The following is a 15,038-nucleotide window of genomic DNA, read 5'->3' as shown; positions in this document are numbered from 1 at the left end:
TAGAAGAAGTGGCTATAAATTCCAAAGAGCAAAACTATGCGAAAAATTATCTTCAAACCTTGCGCGAACTTTGCGACACATTAAGTTCCCTTAGAGCCCCAACCAAGCTTATCAGCCCAATTAGGGTGACAATGACTATCGCCAAATGCCAGATTAATTGAATATTGAATATTTGAATTTCGAATTGAATTTCGTACAACTCAAACTGAGTCCATACATAATTCGTGATTACTTCAGCCTTTCAATTGTTTCACTCTGATACATCCAGCACATGACTCAGTATGTCCTCGATCAGCTCGTTCGCCATTCGGGAAATTTCTTCTTCCTCCTCCAGTGCCCCTTCACCCTCCACCAACCCATCATAGTCAAGCGCCGAGAAATCGCTTTCAGCCATCTCCTCTTCATCTTCTGGCAGCTCTTCCACTTCATTCTCCGAGTACGCAGTATCAACGACCGGTGGCTGCAATACGGCTCTATCGATTATACCATCGAGCAACCCATTGACTACCCGTCTTTCCTCTGGCAAACACTCCTCTTCACCCTGCACCGGCTTTGCTTTCCTTTCATCGTCAGCCTTCCGTCTCGGTCCCTCGTCATCCTTCCGGTTGTAGATTAACTCGTGCACATTTGCCAACGCAGTTCTCTGTTTGAACTTAATGTTTTCTCTTGCCGCGCGACGGAACAGATCGGGCAGAAGCATCTCATCGCCGAGCGATCCTACGATACTCCCGAGTACCTCGCGGTTTCCTGCCATGATATCCGCACCGGTCATCATTAGCGAACTACCATCACTGCGACGATCCGCTTCCTCGTCAAACTTGCGCGCCATATGGTGAATCTTTTCACGCATCTCGTCCACATTGTCCGCCTGCTCCAACAATGCGTTTTCTAAGTATATCGCCATCTCATCGCCACTGGGTTGCTGCCTGCGATCTCCATTCGGTGGTGAATTCTCAGTTTCGGACGACTCCCTCAGTTGACGTTCCCGTTCCGCCAGCAGATAGAAAGCCTGCGTGTTGCGCTCGTTTTGAAGGCGTGTCAACTCCCGCTCGAGCGTACTCATCAACGAACTCATCTGCGCGTGTGTACTACTCTCAATGAACTCGTCCAACAGCTGCTCGTTCTTCAGAATCTGCAGATAACGCTCACGAACACTACCGCCAGTTCTCTCCGTGCCTGTCAGATGCTGGCCGTCTATTGGGAAGAATTCCTCCACCACCGGCAAGCGATGGGACGCTATCAGATCGTCCATCAGATCGTGCTCACTGGCGTAATCGCGATGAATCATCTCTTGAGTCGCTCTACCCTTGATCAGCTTCTGCAGCAGAACCGCTTGCTGGTACAGGTTTTCGTTTTCTTTCTCCGGTGTCGGAGCAATTGGTGAAACGACGAGGCTTTCCGTTGGAGAAGAAACAACGATCAGACATTGTGGGATCGCACGCTCACTGTCCTTACGGTTGCGGAATTGCTAAAATAAAGTAAATTGTATAAACATTTCCAATGTCCATTAGTGATGAATTAGGCCGGATGTGTACGGATTCACATACCTTCAACGATTCGTAGAGTTTACGCAGGAAATTATCGGACCAGAAACCTTTCTGAAACTCACGGCAGACCTCTTTCGGTTTCCATAGCTCAGGACGCTGGTCGCGTGGGTTGACAAACTTCTGAGGTACTGCTGTCTTCTTATCCAGCTTGGCCAATCTATCAAGAGAAACATGTAGTAGTGTTGTGCTTAATGAACCATTTGCGAAGAGTCACTCATATGAATATTTAGCGAGGAGTCATTCGAATCAGAAGTCGACTCTCAAAAGATCCATAGATTCTTAGATTTATGCAATCTTCGAGATTCATTAAGATTCCTGAATCTTAATTAGATTTAACCAACCAGATTGTAGTGTAGATATCTTAAATTCAAATGTCATTTATGTTTCCCAGCAATACATACCCAACTTCAATCAGATTTGGATCATAATCATACGACTGTTTCGAGTACTTCTTCCGCGCTCCAGCCAGCGCTTCCAGTGCCAGCGACTCCATTGCATCCTGTCCACGGTGCTTCCCACCGTATCGTACACTCATCTCATGGCGCTTTCGCTCCAACTTCCGCAAGTTCCGCTCGAAAGTGGCCTCCAGCTTTTGCATTGCATGATTCCTAACCTGATTGATGCGCCGCTTGGTGTTCTCCATCTTGCCCTCCGTTGCCTGGTGTGTGTCCCGCTCACGCTTCTCCATAATCTTGGCCACCAGCTGCAAACGCAGCATCTGGTACCGATCGATCTGACGCTCCCGGGCGACCCATTCCTCCCATTCGAATATCTGCAGCACCAGCTTTTGCTGGCGCCATTCGTCCAGTGAGTCGCAGCTGCCCAACGCATACTCCCAGGTTCGTTTCCGACGGGCCCGTTCCACTATTTCCACCTCATTTACACCGGGGAAGCGCGTATGCTGCAACATCTCGGCCACGTACACGATTTCCGCCGCGGGCATTGCGTTATCCTTGAGGACGGCCGTCGGCATCCAGGGTTGCGTCTGGGCGGATGATTCGCGGTACATCGTTTGGGAGGCTACCTCCCGGAAACGGGGCTGTTGTTGACCGTCCGGGCCCTCCTCATACTCATCGCACGCACAGTACTCGTCCGTTCCTTCTGCCGCGCCGGGCACATAATCCGGTGCGTACCGTACATTGCATCCCGTCTCACCCGCATTCGGATGGCAGAAGAACTTTGCCCGTTCGGCACCGAGCACCTTCGACCTGTCCGGATGCTGCTGGTAACCGAACGAACGGATCGAATCGACCTGCAGCTCCGGATAGTACGGTAGCGGATTGCGATGCATCACATAGTGGTTCCGCGTCAACCGTGGCAGCTCACTAAACATCGACTGGTACACGGGAAATATGCCGATCGGGGCCGATTTGGCGAGCGCTGCATTATTCGCCCGGCAGACGTCCTTCCGGTCCGAGGCCACATACAGCGGGTCGTAGATATGATCGAAGGCACGCGACGGTCCCACGTTATGGCTGCGGTACGTCATCTCGTTCGGAATGCCGGTAATCGTTCACTTGTTCCGCTACTAAATACTAAAAGAAATTAATAAATTCCACTGCAAGAAACGATGGTCCGACCTTACCGCGGCGATGAATTCCGATGCACTGAAATACACCTTCGGACGGGATGGCTAAGGATTGTTGTACTGCTTTTTCCCGATCCAAAACTTTATTCCAGTGCTTCATTTGATCGATAAATAAACAAACACCCTTCACATTACCATAGCAACGGACGATATGGTTTGATGGGTTCAAAACAGTTGGCGGTTTAATGCGGCACGTTGGTGCGCAACACGTGGATAGCTGCAACAGGTGGTGATTATTCGATGTAAATTACATTGCATGAAGACTAATAAAGTAATTTATTTAAATAAGGTTAGGACAACTGGTAATATTAATTAAATTACTAATATGATTTGTAATAATAATTAACAACAAGTAAATAGGATAGTTAATGCCTCAGTAACGAACCATAAGAAACGAGATGTGTTCTCGAAATGTTTGCGATGGAGTCGCATAGCGTGAAGACAAAAACACAACAGGTTCGACCTGTTACGCCTGCTTTGTCTATATGGACGACTTAACAGGACTTTACGGGATGGGTCGTCCGGTGTCATTTCCATGACGTAACCAAAACACCGGAACCTTGCGAGTGTAATCCGCTGTACGACAGTGAGTTCTTCATACAGCTCGAAGCGCGCGTTTTGAATGGAGAAGTTTCCTCAAACTGTAGAAAGACTGTAGTTGGCAGCCAACATTCTAATCCATATTTCAACATCAATGTTATTGTCGTTGCTGACAATTAAAAGACCCATTATATGTGTTGACTGACAAAAACGAAAGTAGAATTGGTACACAAGTACAAGTAGAATTGGGCCAAGATTTACATGTTCAAGTTTACTTATTAATACAATAATTAAATGCAGTATAATTCTTTCACACATACCAACTCCCAACCCCGTGCAATAAAATGTGGTAACCGTAACCCGTTATAAAACAATGCCAACACGCCAGCATTATTGCACGTGTTCCGTTGCAGCGGCCGGAATAGATCGATGACGTCAGTACGGGGTAAGCATCGTGCGTATAAAATACCCAACAATCGTTCTTCCCTGACGAGAACAAACCTCAACCATTGCCATCACCGCCGCTCTGTTTCCCTCTTCCTTGCACCTAGATACGCATTGTTTCTATTGCTGTAGCAAGCTGCTGATTGCATGCTGAATATCCCACCCAGATGTTTTTCCATCTCGTACAGCCCAGACCGGCGTCCGATGATGAAACGCACCATGCTTTATCGGGGAATCACTTTTTTGCTCTACTTTCTGCGTTCATGCGAAGTTCACTATCATCTTGCGCCGTTCAGTTGCTGTTCAGATACTGTGCGTGTAAGGAACCTTTTCCATGTTTGCAAACCAAACTGCCGTTCTAACACTATTACTGTTATCCGCTGCCTAACGTCGCTACTACTAGTACTACAAATAATTGTGTAAATGTCACAGCTCATACGCAACCGTCGTTACAATCAAACTAAGAGTGATGGAATTAACGAAACTGTGTAATCTCTCCTCGACCGCAACCGCACCGTACAGTTGACACGAAAGCCAATGTTGATAATCGTTGCGTTAGAATCAGTATAAGAAAACATGTAGTATACAGCGCGTTAATTGCAATAAACAAAACCCCAAACAGAACGTTATCACGGTCGCCCAGAATTGATTCGGAATGGGTGAGCAATTTTTTTTGCTGCCACGATGCGGAGCTCCAGTGCGACAGTTTCACTTTCCCACTGCACAGTCGTAGCATTGCTGTGTCGCGGATCGGAAGTTGCGTAGAAACGGGTACTGCAGTCGCGTGGAAGTGCAAAGCTGATGCTGATAATCGGTTGAATTGAATGTGCTGTGCTATTTCTTAACCGTGCAGTGCAACCCTACGACCATTGCGTGAGATTACTGTGTGTGAGAAAGAAACAAAAGAAGCTATAAATAAACGGTGTGTGGAAGTGTGATCTTTACGCAAAATTATAGTGATCGCTCGATCAACGGCTAGATCGATTGTTGTCGATGAGTATGACAGAACCTACCCGTAGCAACGCATTACTTACTCCGAACGATGAAACGTCTGCGGAGAACACAAACGATAGCTTGATCCAGATGTCCTCTATCGATCAGCCGGAAGAACACGCAAGCGATCACATCGAAATGCGTTCGATTGACATTCTCGAGGATGGTGCGAACAGTTTGACGGAGGTGGACGGTAGACGCAAGACACGCGCGAGCCAGACACAATCGTACGACATACACAAGGGAATCGCTGCCAGTGCCATGGACATTTCGCTGCTGACTGCAAACGCTAACCAGCTGCGTTTGCTACTAACGTACAACGAGAAGTCGCACACGTTCGTTGCCTGCATAGCGTTGGTCATTACCTCGCTTGTGTTGCAGATTTTTGTGGCCAGCGGTGTTATCATTGTGAAGGTATGGACACCCAGGACCTGGCGTTTCTCGTTCGCTAAAGCGTTCTGTGCATTCTCTCTTCCAGAGCTACCCATCATCCAAGCCGAACCATCGTATTTATCAGCTCAAAGTGTGCACCTCCATCATGGTGTCCATCATAACGGTGATAAACATCTTAGTGGCTTCGTTAGTTATCACCGATAAATAGTGTAGCTCAATGTTCAGCAATGTACCAACCAAGAATGGTTCGACCATTGTACACTACTTAACTAGAGGCACTAAGCGTAGTTTGCATCGTAACGCCGTTGGCGGTGTTTTGCTTTGTGTGTTTCATTTCCACCATTAGCGTTAAGGCCACTTCCTTGCGATAATTAATAGTTCTTTTGCACGCAGTGTATGGTTTTGCGATTCCACCACAATACCAAACCTCAACATGCTTTGGTCGATTCATTCCACAACAAGCACCTCATCCAGAAGCAGCGATGACCAGCGCCACGGTATACAGAATGAAGCATAGCGATAACACTGCTAACCATCATCCTGAAGATGGAACTGCTCCGGTAGGACACGGCCCACCCAGAGCACCATCGGAAGAGTCAACGTACGATAGTGCGGAATCCGAGTACTATCTTGCGCTCAGCTACAATGGGTACGACTTCTTCCGGTGCGTCGTAGAGATTGCGCTCAGTGTATCCTTCCTGGCGGCAAACAGTAATCTACTGCGGCTGCTAATTAGCTTTAAGGAGACGGAATCGTTCATCGTGAGCGAGGTGCTGGTAACCGTTTCGATCGTACTGCAGATTCTGGTGGCCATTTCCATCGTAACGATTACGGTACGTACTGCATCTAGCGCGATAGAGACAGCTTGTCGAAACGTTACTAACACATGTTTTCCTTCACCTCCAACCAGCAAGTGAATGATCCAAGTCGATACGCAAAGATGAAAGCATGTGCCGTGACGGGTGCGATTATCATTTCTCTCGTAAATCTGTTGATCCCGTTCATGATCAACGTGGAACACTCGCGGATCGATTTTGGCGAGATCTATCGAAGTTTCGCTGAACATCCAGGACAATAGTTTAGCTAAAAGCGATAGAAGAAAAACTTATTTTAATAAAGCTTGAAGCATCATATGTAACTTCTTTTTAATCTTACCTGTTAGTTGTATATGATACGTGTTCATGCTGATGTACCTATCCGAATGCCAGCACTTCCAGCCGGAAACGATGTTAGGCTAAGTAACGCATGGTTAACCAGCAGTGCTAGAACATCGTACCGACCGGTGTGCAGTATCCCCAACCTTCACATTGGTACGCAACGCAACCGCGCAGCACCTTCTGCACAGTTGCACTTGCCCTTGGCTTACCGCACTATAATAGCACTCTGCATGTTTGGCTCGGGTTTCAGACGTTCCTCGACCACCGGTTCGTTATCACGGTGCGTACGGCAATCGGGCCTCTTGCAGAACCGTTAATTAGTCCGGCAGCGATAAGTGTTCACCATGACCAGGCCCGAACCGTCCAGCCGCAGCAGCCCCACGCGCGGTGAGCGTATAACGCGCTTCGATAAACCACATCACCACGTCGAACATGCTGGCAATCGGGGCGTGCGCATCTTCACCGGCAGTGAGAAGCAGTCGAAAGTGTTCTGCAATCCGGTGATCTTCAATCAGGAAGCAACCCGGATCCAACCGTACCAGGAGAACGATTGGGACAACAATGAAACGACACCGAACTATGTGGCGGATCGCATTGCAAACGGTTCGGATCGGAATAGGGACGCCGGTGGTTACGATGTCAGACGATCGGTGTTGGAAAATGCGCTTAACATTGCGTTTCTGGCAGCCAACTCGAATCAGCTGCGTCTGCTCAGCACGTCCAACACGGACCGGCAGTTAACGTCCACCTATCTGGCCATCTTCGCCCTGCTGGTAGTGTCGCTGATACTGCAAATTCTCAACTGTGTCGCCATGCTGATGATGTCGGTTAGTAGTGATCTCGCATTCCAACGCACCATTCATCAATATCAATGCACACAAAACTAAACCATCCGTATCGCTATTCACTTGCAGACGTACACCAGTCAGCGTTGGCCACTGCTGCGAACCCTGGCCTGCATTGCTGCCACCGTAATTGCGCTGTTGAATCTAGCCGTCGTAACCATGCTGAATGTTTTGCTTGAAACGGACTAACCTGAATTCCCAGTTTCGGTGCACACAATTCCATAAAGAGTTATCAGATTTGTTTGTTTCAAATTTTGTTAATTAAATGATCTCTTTCTGATTGTTATGTTTGTTAATATGTTAAAAAAAGACTTGTTTGAGCATGGCTATAAACTTGCTCTAACGTTGATAATCGAATAAATGTTTTAGTATACTAATGCTGTCTTAATCAATCTGTGTACAACTACACATACATTCGAAATGCGTAAGAAGCCATTTAATTGTATTAAGAAACTTTATTGAAGACTTCAAACGAGGAAACGACATGACCGAAAACATCACTTGGAAGATCTGAACACCTCTTGGAAATAATAAAATAGCTTCCAAACATGATAATCAGTTCTGTTTCTTGAGATTTAATCAATATCTATAATATCCGATCAAATCCACCAAATTTTAGCTGACCCTGAAATTGATAACAATTATTATTTAATGCCGGATTTCAAGAAGGTGGACACAGAGGCCATTCATTTATTTATAAACTGACCTCACATATTTCCAAGCCATCCTTTACGGGCTAATATAGCAAATCAAAGGACGATACACCTGATTTATTTTTATTGCGATAGACTTCCGTGTTCGATCGATGCATACATTAATTGAGTCAATTGCATCTTCATACTGTTCTGCTGCACTTCCGAACGATGCGGTTATCATAACACGACTTCTGCCCATGTAGAAGTGCAGTTCGTTCCGAAACAGCGTACAGAAAGGATCGGAACGGATCAGCTTTGTGAGGCAAAGGTGTACAAAAAGGTTTGTTTTCTTTATGGAAGTGAACCACCATACCCTTTTCCGGTTGATCAACGGTATTTAAATTTTGGTTTTCCTCAACATCGCAGTTTTGAACAAGTTTGTTGTGTCTCTTTCCCCAAACAGGCTACAGTCTCGGTACAATTTCATTTCTAATCGGTGCAATGAACAATCGTGACAAAGAGCAACCTATTGATTTCCCCGTTGTGTACCGACACAACGCAACCAATGGAGCAGGTGAACAGTACCGGAACAACATTGCTCGGGCAAATCCATTGTTTGGAAGAAGCAAAAGTGATCTTGATATAGCGAGTGGCAAATTCGAGCTCAATCCGGATGGAATTGATACCTCCACGAGCTCCAATACGGATGCTTCGTCGTCTTTAATTGCTCGTTCATCACGAAACTCGACGACAGCAGTTCCACCAACGCCACCACCACTACCACCAAAACCGATAGCCATTACCGGCATCTATCAGACGGACAGTGGCCGGCGTCAGTCTTCTATTACTCCATCGTACGATATTTCGAAAAGTATCGCGGAAAGTGCAATGGACATTTCACTACTAACGGCCAATGCCAACCAGCTGCGACTTCTCATTACCTACAATCAAGGATCGAAGACGTACGTCGCGTGCATCACGTTCGTTATCATGTCGCTGGTACTACAAATGATGGTCGCTATTACAATGATCGTTGTTTCGGTAAGTAGCAGTAATCCTTAAACTTTCGTTGCGACATTAATGAATAATTCAAATTTCTACACCATAGCTCACCAAACCCCAACGAGACGATCCGAAGCGGCAACGGGTGAAGATCGTAACGTCGATCGGTGTAGCGATAATAACGATGATAAACATCCTTGTAGCATCGCTGGTTGTTGCCGAACAACCTCCCAATGCTATCATCGCTTCTTCCGGTAGCGTGGTGGGTCTACTAACCAATGTTAACATAACAGACACAGCGCTCGGCGGAACGTAGAACGCTGCACGGCATGACCTTGATACTGCAATCGAAAATCAAACGCTATGTAATAGCTATTTGTATTACCGTAGAATGTTGTTGCACATTTTGCTATAAATAAAATACTTTTCTGTACCTTCAACTACATTTCCCTATCGTAAGAAGGAAGAAAAAACAATGTTTGCTCGTTAAAAATCTGTTGTTTACCTGAACAGTATTTTCAAAGCAACAATTCCGCGTAGAACCCTACAAATGTACTCCTCAGCACGAGGAAAAAAAGAAACGTCAGATGAACGTCAAAATTGACACTGTCAGCAGAAACAAGAAAAAGAACAAAGCTGGAACCAACATTTCGTAAACATTCAACACTTTTCCCAATTTTTCACGAAATTAACTGAAAGGTAAGCAAAATATTCACAAAATTCATGAACAGTGCAAAGTCTGTTAGCGTTGTGTTATCGTGTGGCATCATGTATGGGTATATTATTGTGAACAACCGGCAAACTGAACCCTAAGCTCGACATGATGTAATCCAACGTGAACATCATGCGGCAAACGCACGCTAGTCAACGTGCTCAAGAGCTAGCTAACTGAAGTGCATAAATTGCGCAACTTGTCGCAAATGAATACTATATGTAACGTATCGCAAAGCGTTCGAGATCACTAATTCCGGTCCGATCTGTTTCAGATTGCTTGGACAGTGTTAAGAGCACGGAACCGAATGTAAACAGGCGCAGAAAATTCCATTGACTCACTCTTGATAGAAAGCGAACATAAACATAAACATGGGTGGTGAACCAATAGTGCTCATCCTATCGACGGATGAATCCGTCAAGCCAGAAACCGTTATCGAAAGGATCCGTAAGCTGCCGAACAGTGAGGATCAAATCAAACTCAGTAAGGACCCACCGGAATGTATCGGTTATGCGTATCAGATACACACCAAGTATTACGATACGAAGGTGATCCTGTATGCACACGGTTCCGTCGAACTAGCCACAGTGCCGAATGCAATACTGAAACGGACGGAAGGAATATTGATCTACTTCAACGCAAAGGATCGTTCTTTCCTCGAGCGCCTTCCGGTGTACAGCACCTTTGTCCAGCAGAACGAGATTGAGTTCGGCATACTGCTGTGCTCTACGCTACAGGAAAGCAACACCGACGGTATTACTTATGGTGAGGCTAAGAGCCAATGTACCGTGCTGGATGTAATAGAGCTCGAACCGAATGCAGAAGACGCGGATGAAGATGTGGCGGGTGTAGGCGAAGCAACGGGTGTGGATGAATTGATTCAAGCGATGCATAATTATATTTGGTCCAATGTAAATATTCACCGGGGGAACCGAAACACGGTTACGACCGATGACGAAAGTTCTCCTCCGCTCTCTCCAAATCCAGCTGACAACGCGAGTGCTCCGATAACGGAGAAAGAGGAAAGAATCATCGAAGCCGAACTGAACGGATTCGAACGACTATTGACGGAAGTGATGAACTTCCAGCCAAACACCAGCAACTGGACGCGTAACGAACGGCTAATGTATGCGGAAGAGCTGGCCGAAATGTTCGACAACCTCGTAGAGGAAGACGACACTATCGGGCACACTTAAGAGCCTTTAGTTTCATCTCTACTTAATCGTGCATTCCGCAATACCGGGAGGTTTTACGGTCTTTAAAGTATTGCCTAAGCTTTTCTGTGACATTTAGTTTTCCTTATTAAGATTCACTCATTGTATTCTGTACGAACGAATTCGAATGGTTTTCGTTTAAATTATAATTTTCTTGAACCGATAACAATGTCTGTGTTACTATCAAGAATAAACAGTTGTGAATCTGTTAGAACAGAATAACAATAATAACCCATAAAGCGTTGAACATCATCCACCTGTTATAGATAACAATCCGATCCATTAACCCGTCTTTCAGCACTACAAATCCCCTGCATGATGATATTCAAACACTTGCCCCGGTTTTTCCCAACAACTTGCATTCGGTTCTATGCAACGGCCGAAAAGAGTGCCCTCGCTACCTTACGCAAAAAGACCGGCTACACCTTTGCCAACTGCAAGAAGGCACTCGAGCTACACAACAACGATCTGGCAAAGGCGGAACTGTGGCTTAAGGAGCAGGCTCAAGCGATGGGTTGGTCGAAAGCGACAAAGCTCGAAGGACGCAACACGGCCCAAGGACTGATCGGAGTGTTGGTACAGCGGAACGTCGGTGCCATGGTCGAGGTAAACTGTGAGACGGATTTCGTCGCAAGAAATGCCAGCTTTCAACGCTTCGTACAAATAGCGTCCGCTGCCTGCGTTCGACATTTGGACCATGTTGAGGCGGATGCCAACCTGACCAAGGTAGGACTAAACAGTGAGGCGCTGAAGCAGATCGTACTGGAGGATGGCAAATCGTTGGGCGATCATCTTGCGCTGATGATCGGTACGGTCGGTGAAAATGCTTCGCTAAACCGGGCCATATGTTATAAAGCCCCCGACAGCATACAATTAACGGGTATGATATGCAATCGTAATGCAAGTGAATACTTATAACTAATAGTTCTTATACATGTGTTTAGGTTACGTCCATCCCGCCCCTAGCGAGGAGATCCCGCAAGATGTGCCACTGCTTGGAAAGTATGGAAGCTTGGTAGCATTTAAATCAGACCATTCCACGGTACAGGAAGTCGAAGGCGATGAACTGAGCCCGGCCCAGGTCGCTAGAAAGGTGTGCCAGCACATTGTGGGAATGAAGCCGGAGCGTATCGGTGAACCGGGCAAGGATGAACCGGCAGCCGATAAGGACGATGAAACGTGTCTGATTCACCAAGAGTATCTGGTCGATCCGACTTATACCGTCGGGGAAGTGCTCGAAGCCAATCGTTTGCATATTGTCGATTTCCAGCGCTTCGAATGTGGTGATAAAAGTAAGTCCGAAGAACAAAACGTTCGCGCCGCTACGAACTAATGTGCACGGGACATGTTACCGCCGCCTAGTCGCTAATAAAATCAAATAAGGAATTCCACATTAACTGTAAGTATGTTGGTAGCGGTGTGAAAACCGCTTCACGTGTTTATGTCGATGACATAATTTGATTTCCTTAGTTTTGGGTTAGTAACCGACCTTGCAATATTGTAATGGAAATTTTCCAATGTTCCTGCGCTACGTTTTGTAAAACAGCGGCGTTGTTCAAAAGCCAACAATTAACACTCATCATCATGCAAATCCTGACAAGCTAGCTAAATATCTGTCGTAACAAAAACTCGTCTACATGGCAATAGTTTTCTTGTCGAGCGAACCACGGTGAAACGATCATACATACATTCAACGGGTTTCAAATGAAACATCAAAATTAACCCCTCGTTGGGTATGATGATAAAGACCCACACACACTGAACGAGAGCAAAGAAAAAAATCCCACCCATTCGCGGATATTCGGATACGCAAATAGCACCGGAGCCATGGTCCGGTAAACACGCGTTGCCAATTTACAGACGGACTCCCCGCTCGTATAGAAGTGAAGCATAGAGGAAGACGAAACCGCCTAACGCATGCCATGATATGCATATGGAATGTGATAAATGTATGCATGAAGGCGTACAGGGTGGAAAACTGCAGTTTTTTTTACGATCGTTCGGTGATAAAAAAGTGCTATACCGATAGGCAAAGGAATCGCCAACTGGACACCCATCGATGCGCGTAAATGTTTTAGGAGAAAAAAGAAATGATCATTGGGGGTTTTTTTCCATAACCCAGTGGTGTTGGATTAAAAAAAATCAGAACTAAATGCTCTCTTTTCTACTTCACTTACGCGCTTACCGTGTAAGCGTATTTCTTCGTACCAGTCCACGGTTTCTCGCGAACTTCAGTCCTCGCTAATCATATTATCATGCATTTCAGTTCCCAGTCAGGTGTCGACGATATCGCGCGGATTTTGATCGCAGTTCGTGCAGCTCTCGGATTACAGTTTTGTACTAAGCTTTTAGTTCACTTGTGCCTTTTTAGTTAAGTAATCGGTGGAAGATCGTTTGATCAACAAAAAAAACTACTTGTCGCACGTTAATCGGTTATTGGATGATCAATCCAATTCGATACGATCTTCTCCATGATGTGCCGTGGAAAGAACTGTAGTTACGGGTGTCACTTGAATGGAGCGATCGTTTGTTTGCTAAACAAATACATACACTGGAGGAAATAATTATATTTTCCTTTTCTGTTCTGATCGTTAAATTATCGAATGGACCAAAGTGCTAGAAAGTGAGAAAGTAACAGTTGGTAAAATTATGCAAGAATAGTTTATTATACTTTTCAAAAGATGTAAGTGAAACACTAGTATCAAAAGTAGAAAGTTTGTAAAACAAATCCTTTTATTGTTAACTGTGTAATGAAATGTGCTTAATTGTAATTTATGGTAAAACAGGTTATAACAAATATTAATCCTCTGAAATAACCACACAACATAGAATATAAAACCACTATGATCGTCTATCTATTATTGATTATTAAGAAGCTTATTTACAATATAATAATCAGAAAAGGGTATAAAAAGCAAATATTAACATTACGTATAATTATTACCGGCAGTGTATTGTTTGGAAACCACTGTTTATGGGATGCTTGTTAAGTGACAAATGAAAAGAAGTGTTTGACAAAAAAATAGTGTAACAGCTAGTACACTATTTGGTGCTGCTGCTGCAATGTTGGTACAATAAACACAACAAAATTAGACCAACATTAACCACGGCCAAGCCCGGGAAGTGTCGGATGTGAGTGCGCTTTTCCGAATCCACCACGGTCACCTACTATTGTTCCCTTGAGCCGTTGTCATCTAGCTGCACCGCCGTACCACACCGGAGCACGGTTAGCATGCCCGTGTCCACTCCCTTGCGGCCAAGCCCAGTTACTTTTGGGTACGGAAAATAAAGAACATCCCCCCCTATACGCTTACCTCAACCCCGGCAGTCTGCCGTCGGTGGCTTCCCTGGTGACGGATGGAATGCAAACCCAACAATCACTTCCCTTCCCAGGCGATCTTCACCACCAACTACACGGTTTTAGCGGGGCGTTTACGTTCTCCGGGTGTGGGTAAAGCGGCTAATTTGCCTTGAAGGTAACAACCCTCGCCACAAAAGCACAAACACTCTTGCGCACCAATAGAACGGTTCCTGTGCTCGCGTCGCCAGTTGCCGCTCGTGGCCAGTTTTCCATGCACCACGAACGCGTCGGATCGTGCGTGACAGTTTTCAGACGATTAGTTGAAAGTGAAATTCGCTCCCCGACGGTCGACGACGCTGTGACGCTCGTGCTTGGGAAGTACAAGATTAGCTGTACACAAGCGCATCACGGTGTTGTGATTTCTACCATCGATTAACGATCGCCAAACGATCGTTGTGCTGATTGGCAAAGCGGAAAGGGCGCTTTTATTTTTATCTTTTTCGTGGCTCGATAAGTGATTAAGTTTTAGTCCGGAAACACAAATCTAGTGAAATTTGGTAAATCGCTGGCGAGAAAAACAATCCGAGGGGAAACCGGTGTGATTATGTGGATGAAAGTGGATTAAGATTCAGAGGGAATACAGTGAATTAAAAGAAAAAGAGATCTT

At 45.6% G+C, this 15,038-nt stretch overlaps 6 protein-coding genes across 6 annotated transcripts; 5 read left to right on the top strand and 1 right to left on the bottom strand.

Annotated features, from left to right (window-relative positions):
- Positions 1-250: 250 nt before the first annotated feature.
- Positions 251-3,036, bottom strand: LOC128714935 (cilia- and flagella-associated protein 91-like). Its single transcript, XM_053809818.1, has 3 exons — positions 1,949-3,036; positions 1,548-1,704; positions 251-1,468 (listed from the first exon to the last, which is right to left on the bottom strand). The coding sequence occupies exons 1-3, from the start codon at positions 3,034-3,036 to the stop codon at positions 251-253; spliced, it is 2,463 nt and encodes an 820-aa protein (XP_053665793.1).
- Positions 3,037-5,112: 2,076 nt separating this feature from the next.
- LOC128715279 (ninjurin-B-like) lies at positions 5,113-5,713 on the top strand. Its single transcript, XM_053810160.1, has 2 exons — positions 5,113-5,526; positions 5,591-5,713. The coding sequence occupies exons 1-2, from the start codon at positions 5,113-5,115 to the stop codon at positions 5,711-5,713; spliced, it is 537 nt and encodes a 178-aa protein (XP_053666135.1).
- Positions 5,714-5,987: 274 nt separating this feature from the next.
- LOC128715263 (uncharacterized) lies at positions 5,988-6,583 on the top strand. Its single transcript, XM_053810144.1, has 2 exons — positions 5,988-6,338; positions 6,416-6,583. The coding sequence occupies exons 1-2, from the start codon at positions 5,988-5,990 to the stop codon at positions 6,581-6,583; spliced, it is 519 nt and encodes a 172-aa protein (XP_053666119.1).
- A 423-nt stretch (positions 6,584-7,006) lies between these two features.
- On the top strand, positions 7,007-7,696 carry LOC128710953 (uncharacterized). Its single transcript, XM_053805817.1, has 2 exons — positions 7,007-7,489; positions 7,577-7,696. The coding sequence occupies exons 1-2, from the start codon at positions 7,007-7,009 to the stop codon at positions 7,694-7,696; spliced, it is 603 nt and encodes a 200-aa protein (XP_053661792.1).
- Positions 7,697-8,495: 799 nt separating this feature from the next.
- On the top strand, positions 8,496-9,460 carry LOC128712202 (uncharacterized). Its single transcript, XM_053807098.1, has 3 exons — positions 8,496-8,535; positions 8,606-9,183; positions 9,251-9,460. The coding sequence occupies exons 1-3, from the start codon at positions 8,496-8,498 to the stop codon at positions 9,458-9,460; spliced, it is 828 nt and encodes a 275-aa protein (XP_053663073.1).
- A 1,928-nt stretch (positions 9,461-11,388) lies between these two features.
- On the top strand, positions 11,389-12,403 carry LOC128713554 (elongation factor Ts, mitochondrial). The gene is made up of 2 exons (XM_053808415.1): positions 11,389-11,950; positions 12,015-12,403. The coding sequence occupies exons 1-2, from the start codon at positions 11,389-11,391 to the stop codon at positions 12,401-12,403; spliced, it is 951 nt and encodes a 316-aa protein (XP_053664390.1).
- The last annotated feature ends 2,635 nt before the right edge of the window (positions 12,404-15,038 follow it).

The sequence above is a fragment of the Anopheles marshallii genome, chromosome 3, assembly GCF_943734725.1.
Source record: "Anopheles marshallii chromosome 3, idAnoMarsDA_429_01, whole genome shotgun sequence".
NCBI classification, from domain to species: Eukaryota; Metazoa; Arthropoda; class Insecta; order Diptera; family Culicidae; genus Anopheles; species Anopheles marshallii.
This window is presented reverse-complemented; position numbering and strand designations above follow the sequence as displayed.